The 17,159-nt window shown below is 53.8% G+C and overlaps 2 protein-coding genes across 11 annotated transcripts; one reads left to right on the top strand and one right to left on the bottom strand.

Annotated features, from left to right (window-relative positions):
- The first annotated feature begins 2,036 nt into the window (after positions 1–2,036).
- On the top strand, positions 2,037–12,027 carry CAPNS1 (calpain small subunit 1). 10 transcript variants are annotated; one of them, XM_016935745.3, is made up of 11 exons: positions 2,037–2,174; positions 3,014–3,240; positions 4,306–4,339; positions 4,658–4,747; positions 4,915–4,972; positions 5,070–5,134; positions 7,486–7,554; positions 7,656–7,734; positions 7,876–7,992; positions 11,252–11,310; positions 11,487–12,027. In XM_016935745.3, the coding sequence occupies exons 2-11, from the start codon at positions 3,029–3,031 to the stop codon at positions 11,511–11,513; spliced, it is 810 nt and encodes a 269-aa protein (XP_016791234.1). In that variant the 5' UTR covers positions 2,037–2,174; positions 3,014–3,028; the 3' UTR covers positions 11,514–12,027. The 10 variants fall into 10 exon arrangements, with proteins under 10 accessions (XP_016791234.1, XP_016791235.1, XP_016791232.1 ...); XM_016935746.3 differs by having other exon boundaries at positions 3,017–3,240; XM_054673373.2 differs by having other exon boundaries at positions 2,083–2,282; positions 3,017–3,240.
- Positions 12,028–12,595: 568 nt separating this feature from the next.
- Positions 12,596–14,202, bottom strand: COX7A1 (cytochrome c oxidase subunit 7A1). Its single transcript, XM_003316334.5, has 4 exons — positions 14,087–14,202; positions 13,347–13,433; positions 13,138–13,222; positions 12,596–12,708 (listed from the first exon to the last, which is right to left on the bottom strand). Exons 1-4 carry the CDS (start codon positions 14,099–14,101, stop codon positions 12,656–12,658), a joined length of 240 nt encoding a protein of 79 aa, XP_003316382.1. The 5' UTR covers positions 14,102–14,202; the 3' UTR covers positions 12,596–12,655.
- Positions 14,203–17,159: the final 2,957 nt, after the last annotated feature.

The raw sequence follows: 17,159 nt of genomic DNA on the forward strand, positions 1-17,159 counted from the left end.
CATTTACAAAGCATTTATCACCTATTTATTTATTTATTTATTTATTTATTGGAGACGGAGTTTCACTCTTGTTGCCCAGGCTGGAGTGCAATGGCGCAATCTTGGCTCACTGAAACCTCTGCCTCCTGGGTTCAAGTGATTCTCCTGTCTCAGCCTCCCGAGTAGCTGGGATTACAGGTATGCACCACCACACCCGGCTAATTTTGTATTTTTTAGTAGAGACAGGGTTTCTCCATGTTAGTCAGACTGGTCTCGAACTCCCGACCTCAGGTGATCTGCCCGCCTCAGCATCCCAAAGTCCTGGGGTTATAGGCGTGAGCCACTGTGCCCAGTATTTATTTGAGACAGAGTCTCGCTCTGTCACCCAGATTGTAGTGCAGTGGCATGATCTCGGCTCACTGCAACCTCCGCCTCCTGGGCTCTGGTGATACCCCCACCTCAGTCTCTAGAGTAGCTGGGACTAGGCGCATGCCACCACATTCAGCTAATTTCTGTATTATTTGTAGAGACAAGGTCTCACTATATTGCCCAGGCTGGAGTCAAACTCCTGGGCTCAAGAGATCCTCCTGCCTCAGCCTCCCAAAATGCAGGGAATACAGGCATGAACCACTGCACCCAGCCACCACTTAAGTTTTTTTTTAATAATCAGTATTGCTGCAGATATCATTTAATTTTGATAGGGGGCCTAGTGGTATGGAGCAACCCATGTTCCCATTTTACAGATGAGAAAATCGCTGCTCAGGAATATCAAGCCACTCTTTTGGGGTTGTGCAGTTATTACAGGGCACAGCCAGGATTCAACTCAAGCCTAGCCAGCCTGCAGGGTAGGGGATAAGAGCCAGCCAGCCTGCCTGGGGGCCAGATTTAGCTCCCCCGATGAGTCCTGAAAAAGTACTGGACACCTGTGGCTCATGCCTGTAATCCTAGCACTTTGGCAGGCCGAGGCAGGTGGATCACCTAAGATCAGGAGTTTGAGACCAGCCTGGCCAACATGGTGAAACCCCGTCTCTACTAAAAATACAAAAATTAGCTGGGCGTGGTGGTGCATGCCTGTAATCCCAGCTACTCGGGAGGCTGAGGCAGGAGAATCGCTTGAACCTGGGAGGCAGAGACTGCAGTGAGCTGAGATGGCGCCACTGCACTCCAGCCTGGGCAACAGAGCAAGATGCTGTCTCAAAACAAAAAAAAAAAAAAAAGAAAAGAAACCAGGCTATGTAAAAATATTATTGTAAAAAATTAAATTAAATCAAAAAAAGGCCGGTAGCCCATACCTGTAATCCCAGTACCTCACAGTACTTTGGGAGGCTGAGGCAGGAGGACGGCTTGAGGCCCGGAGTTCAAGAGCAGCCTGGGCAACATAGCGAGACCTCCGTCTCTATTATGTAAAAACAATAATATTTTTTAAGTAAATAAAGAAACCAGGCCGTGGCCAAAGGAATCTTCCTGTGTCTGGGGCCTTCTTTAGAGGCTAGCATACTGAGGACACCCTTTGGGCCAGTCCAGGAAGGAATGATTCTGGTGGCCCCTGACTGGGGCAGGGGCGTGGTAAGGTTCGCCTGGGAGGCGGCGCAGGCGCTGCCTGCGGTTTGACTGCCATCCGGGCTGCTGCAGGCACTGGGAAAGGCAGTCCAGCCTCAATCCTCGCCACAGACACGGGCGATTGTCCCCCAGCGTGTGAGTCAAACCATACTCCAGGCCTCCAGGAGGTGTTTGTAGCGACAACACCTGGAGAGGGCCCGTGCGGAGTCCCTTAGTGAGCGGACCGAAAACCGCCACCCTGGAAGGATATTGGCATGCCCTAGGGTGAAAATTCACACTACGACACTCGGGGTGTGGGTCCCCTCCGAGTTCTCGTCCGCGGGTGCCTCCACCCAGACCTGAGGGGTGTCGGGAAGACCCCCGCCTACCGAGTCAGGGCGGGGTTAAGACCTCCGGCGCTGGAAACGCGTAGGGCGGGGCCCAGACCTGGATCCAGCTAGCGGGGCGGTGTGGGGTGCGCATGCGCAATGTTCGCTTCGGCTCTAGGACCGCGCGGGCGACAGCAGGGCCGCGGTGCAGTGTCCGACCCGAGAGTTGCGGCCTGAGTCACCGGCCCCGCCCTCCGGAGCCGGACGCTGCGGGAGGCCCGGGAGCGGCAGTGGAACGGACTCCCAGAACTCCGGACGTGTGCGGCGGTAAGCGCCCGGCCCGTACCCCCTCCGCACCCCGCAACTCCGACTTTGGCGGCCCCCAGACCCGGCGAAACCGTGAAGTCTCGGCCTCAGGAGCCCCCCAGATCCATGGTCTCAGATTCGAACCCTCAGACCTGTTCGATCTCCTTTTATGCCGTCCCGGGGACCCTTCTCCACCCTCTGTCTCACGATCCAAAATACAGGCCCATAGGTTTCAGAGATACCCTGTGAATTCTTCCTTGGGGTGTCCTGAACCGCGATCGTAGATCTGTGCCCCCAGTTCCAGCGGGGAACCCCATTGTCCGGGAACCCAGAGCTCACAGCCACGATCTTAGACCCGAGCCCACAGAGCCAGAGGTGACACTGGAATCCTGCCGCTGGGAATACCTAAATTCTCAAGCCCACATTTGGGATTTCCTAAACCCCGCCCTGGGGCCCTTTAGGCCGTGGATGTTTGCTCCGCGCCCATGACCTGCCAAGGACCTCTACATTCAGGCTGGGCTCTGGATCTCACATTCTAGCGCCCAGACATGTCGGGAACGCCTTACGCCAACTTGGGGTCCACACCAAGAGAACCCCCACCAGATCTGCACCCTCCCCTTAACGCGTGCACCCAGTCCAGGCTCCCTCAAGCCCCACGGGTGCCTTTTAGACCCGAGGAGGTTGCAAACCTGATCCCCCATACCTGCCCCACCCATCCGAGGACAACCCGCCCTCGCAAACTCAGACCCCCACCCGGAGGCCTCAGATTCCTCCCACGTCCAGCTGCCGGAAATGCGTGTTTGAAGGGAGGGTGTGGGCTCAGGGGCGAAGCACCCACTGGTCCCCTTTTTTCCCCCCAGCAGTGAGTCGCAGCCATGTTCCTGGTTAACTCGTTCTTGAAGGGCGGCGGCGGCGGCGGCGGGGGAGGCGGGGGCCTGGGTGGGGGCCTGGGAAATGTGCTTGGAGGCCTGATCAGCGGGGCCGGGGGCGGCGGCGGCGGCGGCGGCGGCGGTGGTGGTGGTGGTGGAGGCGGCGGTGGCGGTGGAACGGCCATGCGCATCCTAGGCGGAGTCATCAGCGCCATCAGGTAAGGCGGAGACTATCAGAGGGGCGTGGCCTGGGAATGGGAGGAGCCTCAGTGAGGCGTGGTCTGGGAGGGGCGTGGTCTAACAGAATAGGATTAACCTGGAGGCTAACCCGGGTACCTGAATTAGGCCGGGGAGGCCTGGTTTGAGAGTCCTGCTGTAAGGGGGTGGACCCCAGTGAGGCGGATATCAGTCCTTGGGGGCGGGGCTTGATATGGGAGTAGTCTGATTGTGTGGGACCAGGACAATGTGGTCCCGAGGGGACTGATGTGGAGTTTTGGGGGGTGGGGCTTATGGGTCTGGGCTCAGCCTGCATTGGCTAACCTGGAGATGAACGTTAAAGGTGCGGAGCCAATGCGTCTGAGTGACATTTTACGGACGGGGCTTGACTTATGAGGTTTTAGGTGGGTTAATGAGGAGGTGAGCCCAGGAGGAAGCAAGACCTAATGGGGTAGGGTAAATGGCCCAGAATGGGCTGGGCTTGCTGGGAACTGGCTGGATTAATGGAGAAAAATGCCCTGATAGGGATAGGGCAGGTTGGCTTAATTAGCCACGGCCACTTAGCTGTGATCCCTTGAAGGGGCGGGGACCAATGGCTGGGGTAGGATGTTGGGAAGACGGGCATTTAGGAAGCGGGCCATGGAGTAGGGTCTTGGGCAGATGGCACCTGAGGAGGATAAGGCCTTGGGAAGCTGGGGCAGAGCCTCTATGAAGTGAGCCCTCCAAGGGGCGGGGTCTTTTGATTCTACGTGGGATTTTTTAGGTTTAGGGTGGCCAAGATGACTGAAATCTGCCACTGGGTAGGTGTGCCTGGCAGGAGGGGAGCCTCCCAGGGGACCGGTCTCTGGGTTTCCTCGAGGGTGGGGTTGGCCTGAGGAAGGGAGAAGAGGGGCACGACCAGGGCAGTGTGGATTGGGACAGATGAGGACAAGAACAAATGAAAGGCACAGCAACCAAGTAAGGAAGATAACGGCTGGGGTCTGGAGCGTTGGGGCTGATGGTTCTGTAGTGCTGCCCGTTGGAGGCCCCGCCCCTGGCACTAACCCCTCCCCCTTATCTCTTCGCAGCGAGGCGGCTGCGCAGTACAACCCGGAGCCCCCGGTAAGCCCCCTCTGCAACCAGACCTCCTTCTCCTGCCAAGGCCTCTTCGAGGTCCCATCCCTGTTCCTGTAGAGAAGCCCCACCTTCCTCCCCTTCTAGTGAAATTCCTCTGCCAGTTCCTCCCATGCCGTGTCCGCAGCTTCGCCATGGGTCTCAGCCATGCCCCACATACGTGCACCCCATTCACTACCACCCCTCATTCTTTTCCTCATCAAGCTGCCCAGCCCACTCTGACTTCCCCATCCAGGGTGCCTGGGTTTGGGGAGCCGTCCTGGCCGGGTTCCCCTCCCCCTGCTCTGAGCTCTCCTCCCTTTGCAGCCCCCACGCACACATTACTCCAACATCGAAGCCAACGAGAGTGAGGAGGTCCGGCAGTTCCGGAGACTCTTTGCCCAGCTGGCTGGAGATGTAAGTAACCTGGGGTCCCTGGCCCTGTCCTAACCCTTCCATCCCTTCCCTTGTGGCTGCCCTTGCACACACACCCTTGACCATGACAATCCCAGTGTTCCCATTCTCCATGACATTCTCAGACCCCTTTCAGTCACCCCTGACCTGCCCCTAACTTCCGCCCGCAGGACATGGAGGTCAGCGCCACAGAACTCATGAACATTCTCAATAAGGTTGTGACACGACGTAAGTGACCGGGGTCAAGGAATAGGGTAGGTTCAGAGGCAGAGGGGCCAGAGAGGATTTGACCTCTGGCCTCTGACTTTCAACCTGTTACCCACAGACCCTGATCTGAAGACTGATGGTTTTGGCATTGACACGTGTCGCAGCATGGTGGCCGTGATGGATGTATCCTTAGGGGCAGTGTGGGAGAGGCCCTGGGTGCACAGAGAGTTTTTCGAGAGTATGTTTGGGAAGCCAACATGTAGCTTTCATATCCACAGATGTGGAAATGCATTCATCAGAACACACTCACCTACAGACATGTGGCGGTAAATCATAACAATGCCAGCTGTCACAGCTGGCACTTTAATTATATAAAGTGACCGAACCGTCATAACCACCCTGTTGGACAGGCATAATTATTATATTCCATTTTACAGAAGAGGAAACTGAGGCTTAGTTTCCTGAAAGAAGCAGTCATTTGTCTCAAGTTATAGATAAAGGTCAGGCGTGGTGGCTCATGCCTGTAATCCCAACACTTTCGGAGGCTAAGGTGGGCAGATCACCTGAGGTCAGGAGTTTGAGACCAGCCTGGCTAACATGGTGAAACCCCATCTCTATTAAAAATACAAAAATTGGCCAGGGACGGTGACTCACACCTGTAATCCCAGCACTTTGGGAGGCCGAGGCGGGCGGATCACGAGGTCAGGAGATTGAGACCATCCTGGCTAACATGGTGAAACCCTGTCTCTACTAAAAAAAAAAAAAATTAGCCGGGCGCGGTGGCAGGCGCCTGTAGTCCCAGCTATTCGGGAGGCTGAAGCAGGAGAATGGAGTGAACCCGGGAGGCGGAGCTTGCAGTGAGCCGAGATGGCGCCACTGCACTCCAGCCTGGGCGACAGAGCCAGACTTCGTCTCAAAAAATAAAATAAAATAAAATAAAATAAAATAAAAATAAAAATAAAAATAACAAAAATTAGCTGGGCGTGGTGGTGCACGCCTGTAGTCCCAGCTACTCAGGAGTCCCAGCTACTCAAGCAGGAGAATTGCTTGAACCCGGGAGGCGGAGGTTGCAGTGAGCAGAGGTTTCGTCACTGCACTCCAGCCTGTGGACTCAGGTCTTTTGGGCTTGAGAACCCACGTTTATAACAGCCACATGCACATAAACACACACACCTAAGAGCACACCCACATACGTGAAGGTGTATGAGGCAGTGTGCACAGGGACACACGTGTTATCTGTACATGGGCCAGCCATTAGCTGATCTTGGATACATGCATATTTTTATTTATTTTTGTTTTAAAAAATATTTTATAGAGAAAAGCTTTCACTATATTGACCTGGCAAGTCTCAAACTCCAGACCTTAAGCAATCCTTCCGCCTTGGCCTCCCAAAGTGTTGGGATTACAAACTTGAGACACTGCGCCTGGCCTCATGCACATTTAACACATAGGGCAAACAGACACATACATAATATACATGTCATGTAATCACAGACATATTGCATAGAGCAAAGCAATCCCAACTCTACCTCTTAACCAGGTTATTGAACCGCTCTGTGCCTCAGTTTCTCTCTTTGTAAAATGGGTGAGTGATAACGGTGATACTGAATTGGAACTACATCCAAAAGGTTTAGTTAGCACAGTGTATAGCGCATAGTGTGTGGTCTGTACACATTAGCTCTTAACTATGATCTTGGGTAGAGTTTTCAGCTTTGAATGTTTTCTTCTCTGGAAATAGTCCTGGTAGAACTGGTGTCCCAAGGATTTACTGAGAAAGTGATGTTCCTGAGTTCAAGCGATCCACCTGCCTTGGCTTCCCAAAGTGCTGGGATTACAGGCATGAACCACCATGCCTGGTCACACACTTGTTTTTCACATGTCCTAACATTTTTATGAAATTGAGTTACTGTCAAGAATTTTCTTTTCTTTCTCTCTTTTTTTTTTTTTTTTTGAGACAGAGTCTCACTCTGTTTCCCAGGCTGAAGTGCGGTGGTGCCATCTTGGCTCACTGCTAACTCCACCTCCTAGGTTCAAGCAATTCTCCTCCCTCAGCCTCCTGAATAGCTGGGATTACAGATGTGCGCTACTACAGCTGGCCAATTTTTGTATTTTTAGTAGAGACGGGATTTCATCGTGTTGGCCAGGCTGGTCTCGAACTCCTGACCTCAAGTGAACCGCCTGCTTCGGCCTCCCAAAGTGCTGGATTGCAGGCGGGAGCCACCGTGCGTGGCCTATTAAGAATTTTCTGAATGAGCAATTAACAACTCTTCAGGCAAGGAATTTGTACTTTAGAGTAGTTGAATATAATTCCTCATGGTTATGCTTAAAGAGAATCCCTATTTAGAAATGTAAGTGACAATATGTATGGATAAAATGAAAAATAAAACCGCACACCAGGTGATATGACTAGGACCAAGCGGGAGCTGGAGTTTCAGCCCTGGCTGCCCTGCTTGCTATATCACCATCGTGTCCACAGTGCATGTGATGCATGCATCTGGGTGTAGCTGTCACTCTTCTTAACACCCTCCCACCAGAGCGACACCACAGGCAAGCTGGGCTTTGAGGAATTCAAGTACTTGTGGAACAACATCAAAAGGTGGCAGGTGTGTAGCAACCTCTGAAATCCCTGGCACCCAGACCCCCAAGCCATGGAGACACTATGCCCCACAATGCTCACTTGGACCCAATCTCTCTGTCCTCACAGGCCATATACAAACAGTTCGACACTGACCGATCAGGGACCATTTGCAGTAGTGAACTCCCAGGGGCCTTTGAGGCAGCAGGTGTGGCTGGCAGGGACATGCTGGGGCTGGGAGTGGGATGGGTGAGAAAACCTCTACTCAGCTGGTCTGGGCCTGACTCCTGGGCATGGGAGTGGGTTGGGCCATGTGGCCCCCGCACCTGAAGGACTAAATCTATCTTAGGGTTCCACCTGAATGAGCATCTCTATAACATGATCATCCGACGCTACTCAGATGAAAGTGGGAACATGGATTTTGACAACTTCATCAGCTGCTTGGTCAGGCTGGACGCCATGTTCCGTGAGTGACAACCCAGCTGTCTTCCTGGGTGGGGATTCCTACGACCTCTATGGGCCAAGGTCTCCTCTAAGCCTGACTTTGAGGTGGGCGATGCTAGGGGCACAGTGGTGATTGAATCAGTTCCAGTTTCTGCCCTCATGGTAGCTCACAGTCTGGTGGAGGAGACACAAGTCCCCAGACAGTGACAGTTCAGACTGGTGATGGCTGGGAGAGGGGAAGCTCAGGGCAGAGTGATGGGTTGTGATGGGGGCAGCACAGGCCGAGGGTCTAGGGCTCTGGTGAGGGGAAGAGTGAGCAGAGCGTGCTCAGATTGTGCTTGGGGAAGCCTAGAGGGCAAATCCAATCCAGGAGGAACCTGATGCAGCCCAAGGGGTCAGGGAGGGCTCACTGGAGAGGGAACATTGAGACCTGAGGGATAAGGAGAGAACTTAGTGAGAAGGTAGGGAATACTGTTGCAGGCTGAGGGAACAGCCTGTGCAAAGGCCTAGAAGGGAAAGAAGATGGGGCTTCTGATGCTTTTTGTTAGATTTCTTTCTATTTTTTTGAGACAGAGTCTGCTGCTCTTGTTGCCCAGGCTGGAGTGCAGTGGCATGATCATGGCTGACTGCAGCCTCAACTCCTAGGCTCCAGCAGTCCTCCTGCCTCAGCTTACCGAATACCTGGGAGTACAGGCACACACCGCCATGCCTGGCTAATTTTTAAAATTTTTTGTAGAGACAGGGTCTTGCTATGTTGCCCAGGCTGGTCTTGAACTCCTGGGCTCCAGCAATCCTCCTACCTCAGCCTCCCAAAGCTTTGGTGTTACAGGCATGAGCCATTGCATGTGGCCTTCTGAGTGTTAGTGTACTGAATGCTGAAGACATGGCTGGGAAGTGGGGATTACTGTCCTTATTTTGTGAAGGAGGAACTTAGGGTTCAAGGAGGCAAATTTTCATGCTCATAGTCACCCAGCTAGGAAGTTGTAAAGCCAGAATTTGAACTTGGATCTATCTGAGATCTGAGCTAAGTAAGAGAAGGTAGGAGCAGTGAGCACGATTAGGTCATGCAGGATTGTGGGTGCCAAGTTTGGGGGTGCTCAAACTCTACCAGAGACATTAGGGAGCCATGGCAGGTTCTAGGCAGAGGGAGGACAGGGACAGGTTTGGCTTTAGAAAGATCCCTTTGGCCTCGGCCGGGCACGGTGGCTCACGCCTGTAATCCCAGCACTTTGGGAGGCCGAGGAGGGCGGATCACGAGGTCAGGAGTTCGAGACCATCCTGGCTAACACAGTGAAACCCCATCTCTACTAAAAATACAAAAAATTAGCCAGGTGTGGTGGCGGGCGCCTGTAGTCCCAGCTACTTGGGAGGCTGAGGCGGGAGAATGGCATGAACCCAGGAGGCGGAGCTTGCAGTGAGCTGAGATCTGCCACTGCACTCCAGCCTGGGCGACAGATCGAGACTCCGTCTCAAAAAAAAAAAATCCCTTGGTCTCCAGGCCGGGTGCAGTGGCTTATGCCTGTAATCCCAGCACTCTGGGAGGCTGAGGTGGGCGTAAAACCTGAGGTCAGGAGTTCAAGACCAGCCTGGCCAACATGGCGAAACCCCGCATCTACTAACGATACAAAAATTAGCCAGGCGTGGGGGCGTGTCTGTAGTCCCAGCTACTCAGGAGGTTTAGGGAGGGAGAATTGCTTGAACCCAGGAAGCGGAGGTTGCAGTGAGCAGAGGTCATGCCATTGCACTCCAGCCTCCAACCTGGGTGACAAGAGCGAGATTCCATCTCAAAAAAAAAAAAAGAAGAAAAGATCCCTTGGCCTCCAGAGAGCCCACAATGCATGAAAAGTAACAGAGGAAAAGAAGCAGGTATGTGAGATAGCAGGGAGGTGAAGGGAGTGGACAGACAAGGTTGATGCCACAAGTCACATAAGAGGGGCCAGGAAATAGCCACGGGATCTACCAGCAAGAAGGCTGATAGTCGGGAGGATCATTTGAGTCCAGGAGTTTGAGACCAGCCTGGGCAATGTAGTAGGACTCCATCTCTACAAAAAAAAAATATATGTATATAGACATAGCCGGGCATGGTGGCACATGCCTGTGGTCTCAGTTGCTCGGGAGGCTGAGGTAGGAGGATCACTTGAGCCTGGGAGGGTGAGGCTGCAGTGAGCTATGATCTTGCCACTGGACTCCAGCCTGGGCCACAGAGACACTGTCTAAAAAAAAAAAAAAAAAAGGGGCTGGGCACGGTGGCTCACTCCTGTAATCCCAGCACTTTGGGAGGCCGAGGTGGGCGGATCACCTGATGTCAGGAGTTTGAGACCAGCCTGGCCAACATAGTGAAACCCCATCTCTACTAAAAATACAAAAAAATTAGCCAGGCGTGGTGGTGCATGCCTGTAGTCCCAGCTACTCAGGAGGCTGAGGCAGGAGAATCACTTGAACCTGGGAGGCAAAGGTTGCAGTGAGCCAAGATCGTGCCACTGCACTCCAGCCTGGGACTCTGTCTCAAAAAAAAAAAAAAAAGAAAAGAAAAAGAAAGGCAGCCAGGGTGTGCAGGACGCTGTGGGTATGGACACCTGAGGGTGGTGGTAACTGAGCGGAGATAGTGTAGTCATCATGTCTAGATTCCCTGTGGGTCGGGAACATGGAGTCAAGTTTCAGGGCAGGCGTGGGGACCTACCTGTAAGACTCTAGGGGCAGGAAGTAGAGTGTGCAGAGCCTCCCTCTAGTAGCCTGTTAGGCTTAGAACTGGAGAGGATGGAGCATAGATGTCAGTAGGAGGCTGGGGCTGGGCAGAGGTGATATCAGTACACAGAGGCCATTATTGAGGAGGGTAACAGCTTGGATTCCAATCCTGATTTCTTCACTTTCTTGCTATGTGACCTGGGGCATGGCCCCTCCCTTCTCCGCCTCAGTTCTTTTTTTCCCGTTTTTAATTTTTAGTTTTTTTAAAAAACAGAGATGAGGTCTCTGTTGCCCAGGTTGGTCTCGAACTCCTGGGCTCAAGTGATCCTCCCATCTTGGCCTTCCAAAGTGTTGGGATTATAGGTGTGAGCCACCACGCCCAGCCTGTGCCTCATTTTAAAATGACACTTACCTCACAGAGTTGGATTAAATCAGCTAATACCTGGAAAGCACTTTACCCCATGCTTGGCACACAGTAAATACTCAGTGAAGTGCCAGCTGCTATGATTGTCACCCATGTATTTGTGTAATGTTCTTATGCCAAAAACCAGTCTCCTTCCTTCCCTGCCGCCAAACCTCCGCATCTCCTCCTCCAGGTGCCTTCAAATCTCTTGACAAAGATGGCACTGGACAAATCCAGGTGAACATCCAGGAGGTAAGAACCCCCATATTGGGGTATGGGTGCCTGGGAGGACCCCACCCCTCAGCCCTTCATACCAGCTCTGAGCTGCAGTCCCCTCCCTCCTATTTTGCCAGCAGTCCCTGGGTGAGGGCAAAGGGGCTGGTGCTCTTGGGGTTCCCTGTCCTCACTCTCCACCCTCCTCTCCCCAGTGGCTGCAGCTGACTATGTATTCCTGAACTGGAGCCCCAGACCCGCCCCCTCACCGCCTTGCTATAGGAGTCACCTGGAGCCTCGGTCTCTCCCAGGGCTGATCCTGTCTGCAGTCACATCTTTGTGGGGCCTGCTGACCCACAAGCTTTTGTTCTCTCAGTACTTGTTACCCAGCTTCTCAACATCCAGGGCCCAATATGCCCTGCCTGGAGTTCCCCCTGGCTCTAGGACACTCTAACAAGCTCTGTCCAAGGGTCTCCCCATTCCCACCAGGCCCTGCACACACCCACTCCATAACCTCTCCCCTGTACCTGTGCCAAGCCTAGCACTTGTGATGCTTCCATGCCCCGAGGGCCCTCTCTCAGTTCTGGGAGGATGACTCCAGTCCCTGCACGCCCTGGCACACCCTTCACGGTTGCCACCCAGGCGGCCAAGCTCCAGACCGTGCCAGACCCAGGTGCCCCAGTGCCTTTGTCTATATTCTGCTCCCAGCCTGCCAGGCCCAGGAGGAAATAAACATGCCCCAGTTGCTGATCTCTATGGGATCTGCCTCCTGATCTGACCTGAGAGAGGAGGGGTGGCTCGGGCTCTGGGTCCTGGGGAGCAGGGGAGGTAGTAGATTCGTCCCCAGGGCTGGATCCGTGGATTTCCTTGTCTTTTTCTCGTCTGCATTTTTTGTCTCATCCTGAGCTATGGAGGCTGAGACAGGACCCAGAAGCCCCAGTGATCTCTGCTTCTGCTTCCAGAGTCTGGGCTGGAGGGAGGTCTCAGTGCCACTCCTGGCCCTGTCCCCCAAGGCCATGTTTGCCCCTCTTGCAGCTGCTCCATGCACACTTGGCCTCTGCCTCTGTTGTGTCATGGACCATGCTCAGTGTCTTCCTTCCCACTTGAGGACACCACCCCACGTCCCTGGGTCCCGAGGGGGAGCCTATGGGTGCTGTTTGGGGTACTCAGCAGAGGGATGAGAGGTAGCAACATCCTAGGAGTAGCCCTGGTCCAGCATGAGGCACCGAGGGCCGGGGGTAGTGGGCAGTCCACAGGGCAGAGATCCCTGGCTGGCGGGAGGATGGGCTTGGTGGGGAGGGGTGGACACAAACACAGACACACACAGAGGCCAGCGTTTATTGACACTTGTTCAAGTCCCTCAGGCCCCCCAGGCTTCTTGGTCTTAATTCCTGGGGAAGGAGGCCCAGCCAAGGGAGTACAAGCTGTAGACAGTGCCTAGAAAGGGGAAGCGTTGGAGACAGAATGAGACCTAATCCCCTCCTGGACATCCCAGGCTTTTAAGGCCTTTTTCAGGCTCCCTGGTTCCCAGCCTGGACCCCAGCTCTAGTTCGGACTCCAGCTCCCGTCCCAGATTGGACTCCTATTGTAAAGCCCCCTGGCTTTGATCTAGACCAGGCTGGGAGCTTTCTCCCCGACTCCTCCCTGGGCCTCAGCCCCACCACTAACCCAGCCCCCCTCCTGGGACAGGAGCCCAAACCCTAGTTACTCCCCTCCCTGCAGGCCCGACTCCAGCTCAGTACTCGACCCCCTTCCTAAACGCCAACCCCCAACCCAGATCCTGGTCAGTCCTGCCCAGAAACCAGCCGCCTCCTACCCTGGGTCCAGCCCCGCCTCCCCCGCAGCCCAGACGGGCCCTGCGCTCACCGCCCAGACACAGCGTCATTGTCACTCGGTACAGGATGTTGTCAACGATGCCGCCCTTCAGGTACAACGGGATGTCATTGTCCTCCTGGATGTGGGGGTGTCTGATGAGAAAGGGGTGCTGGCTGCTCCTTAGAGCGCGCCCTGCCTGCCCCGGCTCGGCGCGCTCCCGGCTGGCGCGTCGGATCCCCACCCCCCCCCGCCCCACCCACCTGGAAGAACTTCTGTTTCTCGCGCACTCGGTTCTGAAAGCGGTTCCGGGCGGTGGAGCTGAAGGAGCGGATCAGCGCCTGGGACACCTGCGGGGTGGGAGGTGGGCGGGTATTGGAGGCACCTGGAGGGGTGTCCTGAAGTGGGACCCCGCTCTCTGAGGCCTGGACGTGGGGACAGCCCCATCCCTAGCGAGCGTCCCAAAGGCGAGGAGGGTAATAGCTTGGATTCTGTTACCCGCGAACTGCCAGCTGGGTTGGGAGGGGACTCGCCCTGGAGTCTGGCCTGGAGGTGACCGGGCTGCCTAGACGGTCCTGGAAGGGAGAGGACCCAGAAGGACTTTGTTCTGGGGGGCCTAAGTCCTGAGATTTTTGTTGGGGGAGGGTTTCCTGGATTAAAGGGAGGAAACCAGGTCCCGGGAACGTGGGGACCGGAATGGAGGTCCCCGGGAGCGTCCAGGCTGCCTGAGAAGCCCCGGGTGAGGCCAGGGTGTTACGTTCCCAGTGTTAAGGGTTCCCGAGATGTTAAGTTCAAACCCGGGGCTTTGGGCCGGGGTGGGGGTCCCCAGCTGTCTCCGAAGAGTGGATTGTGGGGGAAGGGACCCAGGCTGTTTAGCGCGGAGTCCCAGGCCCTGAAGGTGGCTCACGTTCCAAGGCCCTAGATGCGGGGGCACTTGGAGAGTCGCGTATTAGGGCGGGGTTTGCTGGGTGGGGGGCTCCGGCCCAGCCCATGGGGGCCTCACCCGAAGGGCCTGCATTCTGCCTTGTCCTCTTCCGCCGGAGTCACCTCCCTTCTCCGCCCAAGGACACGCGTAGCCCTCCTCCGTCCAGGAACCCCAGGCCCCACCCGCTGCGCGCAGCGTGACAGCTGGGGACGCGGCGGGGCTGGGGCTGGGGCTGGGTTGGGGGGAGTCCTGCTCCTCGGATTCGTCCACCACGGAGGAGGCGGTCCAGACCCGCACCCTGGGCCGCAGCGCGCATCCGTTTCGGTCTCGGGATTTCGCTTGGTCCCACCGGAGCCCAAAGCGGTACCAGGGAATACATTTTTGCAGATTTTTGGAGATTTCCGCCGGGGGCAAGTGCAACTCCTCCCCGGATCTCTCCCTGCCCGCTGGTATGTGAGAGTGAGGAAACGCATAAGGCCGTGTTCCAACTCCCTGTTCTGTCTACACAGCCAGAGATTGCACCTCCGAGCCTGTTTCCGTATCTGTAACGTGAGGGCTAAGGCAGGATCTTTCTCAGAGATTTGTTGAGACATTAAATGACCTTGTTTTTAGGAAACACAAGCTGAAGTCTTTGGGAGTAAAACGGTATTTTATGTTACCCTAAGAAACACATCATATCTATTTATAGCTCTCTAATTCTGGCAGTCAACGGGGTGCAGCACAGTTGTCCTAATGGTTTTAGCAACCAGGAAAGATCCTGGCCTAGTCTACAAGGTTTTCTTTTTCTTTTCTTTTTTTTCTTTTTTTTTTAGACAGGGTTTTGCTCTGTTGCACAGGCTGGAGTGCAGTGGTGCGGTCATAGCTCACTGCAGCCTCGACCTCCTGGGTTCAGCGATCCTCCTGCCTCAGCCTCCTGAGTGGCTGGGACTACAGGCACCCACCACCATGCTCGAACTAATTTTCGTATTTTTTGTAGAGGCTGGGTTTCACCATGTTGCCCAGGCTGGTGTCGAACTCCTGAGCTCAAGAAATCTGCCGGCCTCATCGTGAGCCACGCACCCAGCCAGTAGACAATGTTTGTTTGTTTGTTTTTGAGGCAGTGTCTTGCTATGTTGCCCAGGGTGGTCTCCAACTCCTCCAAGTAATGTTCCTACCTCTATTACCCAAAGTGCTAGAATTACAGGCGTGAGCCACTATACCCAGCTTGTAAAAGGTTTTAACAATCTCTTTTATTTATTTATTTAATTTATATTTTTAGACAGAGTCTTGCTCTGTTGTACACGTTGGAGTGCAGTGGTGTGATCTTGGCTCACTGAAACCTTCTGCCTCCTGGGTTTAGGCAATTCTTGTACCTCAGCCTCCTGAGCAGCTGGGATTACAGGCACCCGCCACCACACCCAGCTCATTTTTGTATTTTTTAGTAGAGACAGGGTTACACCATGTTGGCCAGGCTGGTCTCAAGCTCCCAACCTCAGGTGATCCGCCCACTTTGGCCTTCCAAAGTGCTGGAATTACAGGCCTGAGCCACCGCTTCCAGCCACGGTCTCTTTTAAAGAGGGCTTTTATGATTATTAAATTCCCCTAACACTTTCAAACTATGCTTGTAAATTTAATGTTAGGTTTTTCCATTTAAGAGCCACAAGTATGGCCGGGCGTGGTGGCTCACACCTGTAATCCCGGCACTTTGGGAGGCCAAGGCAGGTGGATCACTTGAGGCTGGGAGTTTGAGACCAGCCTGGTCAACATGACAAAACCCTGTCTCTACTGAAAATACTAAAATTAACCAGGTGTGGTCATGGGCGCCTGCAATCCCAGCTGCTTGTGAGGCTGAGGCACAAAAATCATTTGAACCCAAGAGGCACGGAGGCTGCAGTGAGCCAAGATTGCACCACTGCACTCCAGCTTGGGTGACAGAACGAGATTCTGCCTCAGAAAAAAAAAAAAAAAAAAGCTGACTTACCAGATAAACAGATGACTCTTTCTTCAATTCTTAAATAACTTTTATGAATAAAAAATTCATAAACTGTACATAAACAGATTTCAAGTAAGTCTTAGTCACCAGCTGAATTCCACATTTTACAATGGAATTACAAGATTGACCTGTTATTTGAATAGGCCAGTTTACCTTAAATATTACAAATTCTTAAAATACCAAGTATTCACAGATTCTCTAACACAAAGTTAATACCATGGGGGCCGGACACTGTGGCTCACGCCAGTAATTCCAACACTTTGGGAGGCCGAGGTGGGTGGATCACCTGGGTCAGGAGTTCGAGACCAGCCTGGCCAGCATGGTGAAACCCCGTCTCTACTAAAAATACAAAAATTAGCCAGGCGTGGTGGTGGGTGCCTGTAATCCCAGATACTCGGGAGGCTGAGGCATGACAATCACTTGAACCTGGGAGGCGGAGGTTGCACTGAGCAGAGATTACACCATTACACTCCAGCCCCGGCAAGAGAGCGAGACTCCATCTCAAAACAAAACAAAACAAACAAACAAGTTAATACTATGGTTTTGACTGTCTTAATTTTCTTTTTTCTTTTTTTTTTTTTGAGACGGAGTCTTGCTCAGTCACCCAGGCTGGAGTGCAGTGGCGCCATCTCGGCTCACTGCAAGCTCCGCCTCCCAGGTTCACGCCATTCTCCTGCCTCAGGCTCCCCAGTAGCTGGGACTACAGGCGCCCGCCACCACGTCCAGCTAATTTTTTTTTTTTTTTTTTGTATTTTTAGTAGAGACAGGGTTTCACCGTGTTAGCCAGGATGGTCTCAATCTCCTGACCTCGTGATCCACCCGCCTCGGCCTCCCAAAGTGCTGGGATTACAGGCGTGAGCCACCACGCCCAGCCTCTTTTTTTTCTATTTGAGATGAAGTCTCGCTGTGTCACCCAGGCTGGAGTGCAATGGCGGAATCTCTGCTCACTGCAATCTCCGCCTCCTGGGTTCAAGTGATTCCCCTGCCTCAGCCTCCCAAGTAGCTGGGACTAGGTGCACGACACCACGCCTGGCTAATTTTTGTATTTTAGTAGAGACGAGGTTTCACCATGTTGGCCAGGATGGTCTCGAACTCCTGACCTCAGGTGATCCATCTGTCTCGGCCTCCCAAAGTGCTGGGATTACAGGCGTGACCCACTGTGCCTGTCCTGTTTTTCTT

Source organism: Pan troglodytes, chromosome 20, assembly GCF_028858775.2.
Source record: "Pan troglodytes isolate AG18354 chromosome 20, NHGRI_mPanTro3-v2.0_pri, whole genome shotgun sequence".
NCBI lineage: Eukaryota > Metazoa > Chordata > Mammalia > Primates > Hominidae > Pan > Pan troglodytes.

Coding starts and splice junctions, on each gene's coding strand:
- COX7A1 (XM_003316334.5), bottom strand. Junction 13,223..13,346: donor AGAAACAGAAGTTCTTCCAG/GTGGGTGGGGCG, acceptor CCCCACATCCAG/GAGGACAATGACATCCCGTT. Junction 12,709..13,137: donor AATGACGCTGTGTCTGGGCG/GTGAGCGCAGGG, acceptor TCCCCTTTCTAG/GCACTGTCTACAGCTTGTAC.
- CAPNS1 (XM_016935743.4), top strand. CDS start 3,029: ATGTTCCTGGTTAACTCGTTCTTGAAGGGCGGCGGCGGCGGCGGCGGG. Junction 4,748..4,914: donor TTGCCCAGCTGGCTGGAGAT/GTAAGTAACCTG, acceptor TTCCGCCCGCAG/GACATGGAGGTCAGCGCCAC. Junction 4,973..5,069: donor CAATAAGGTTGTGACACGAC/GTAAGTGACCGG, acceptor TGTTACCCACAG/ACCCTGATCTGAAGACTGAT.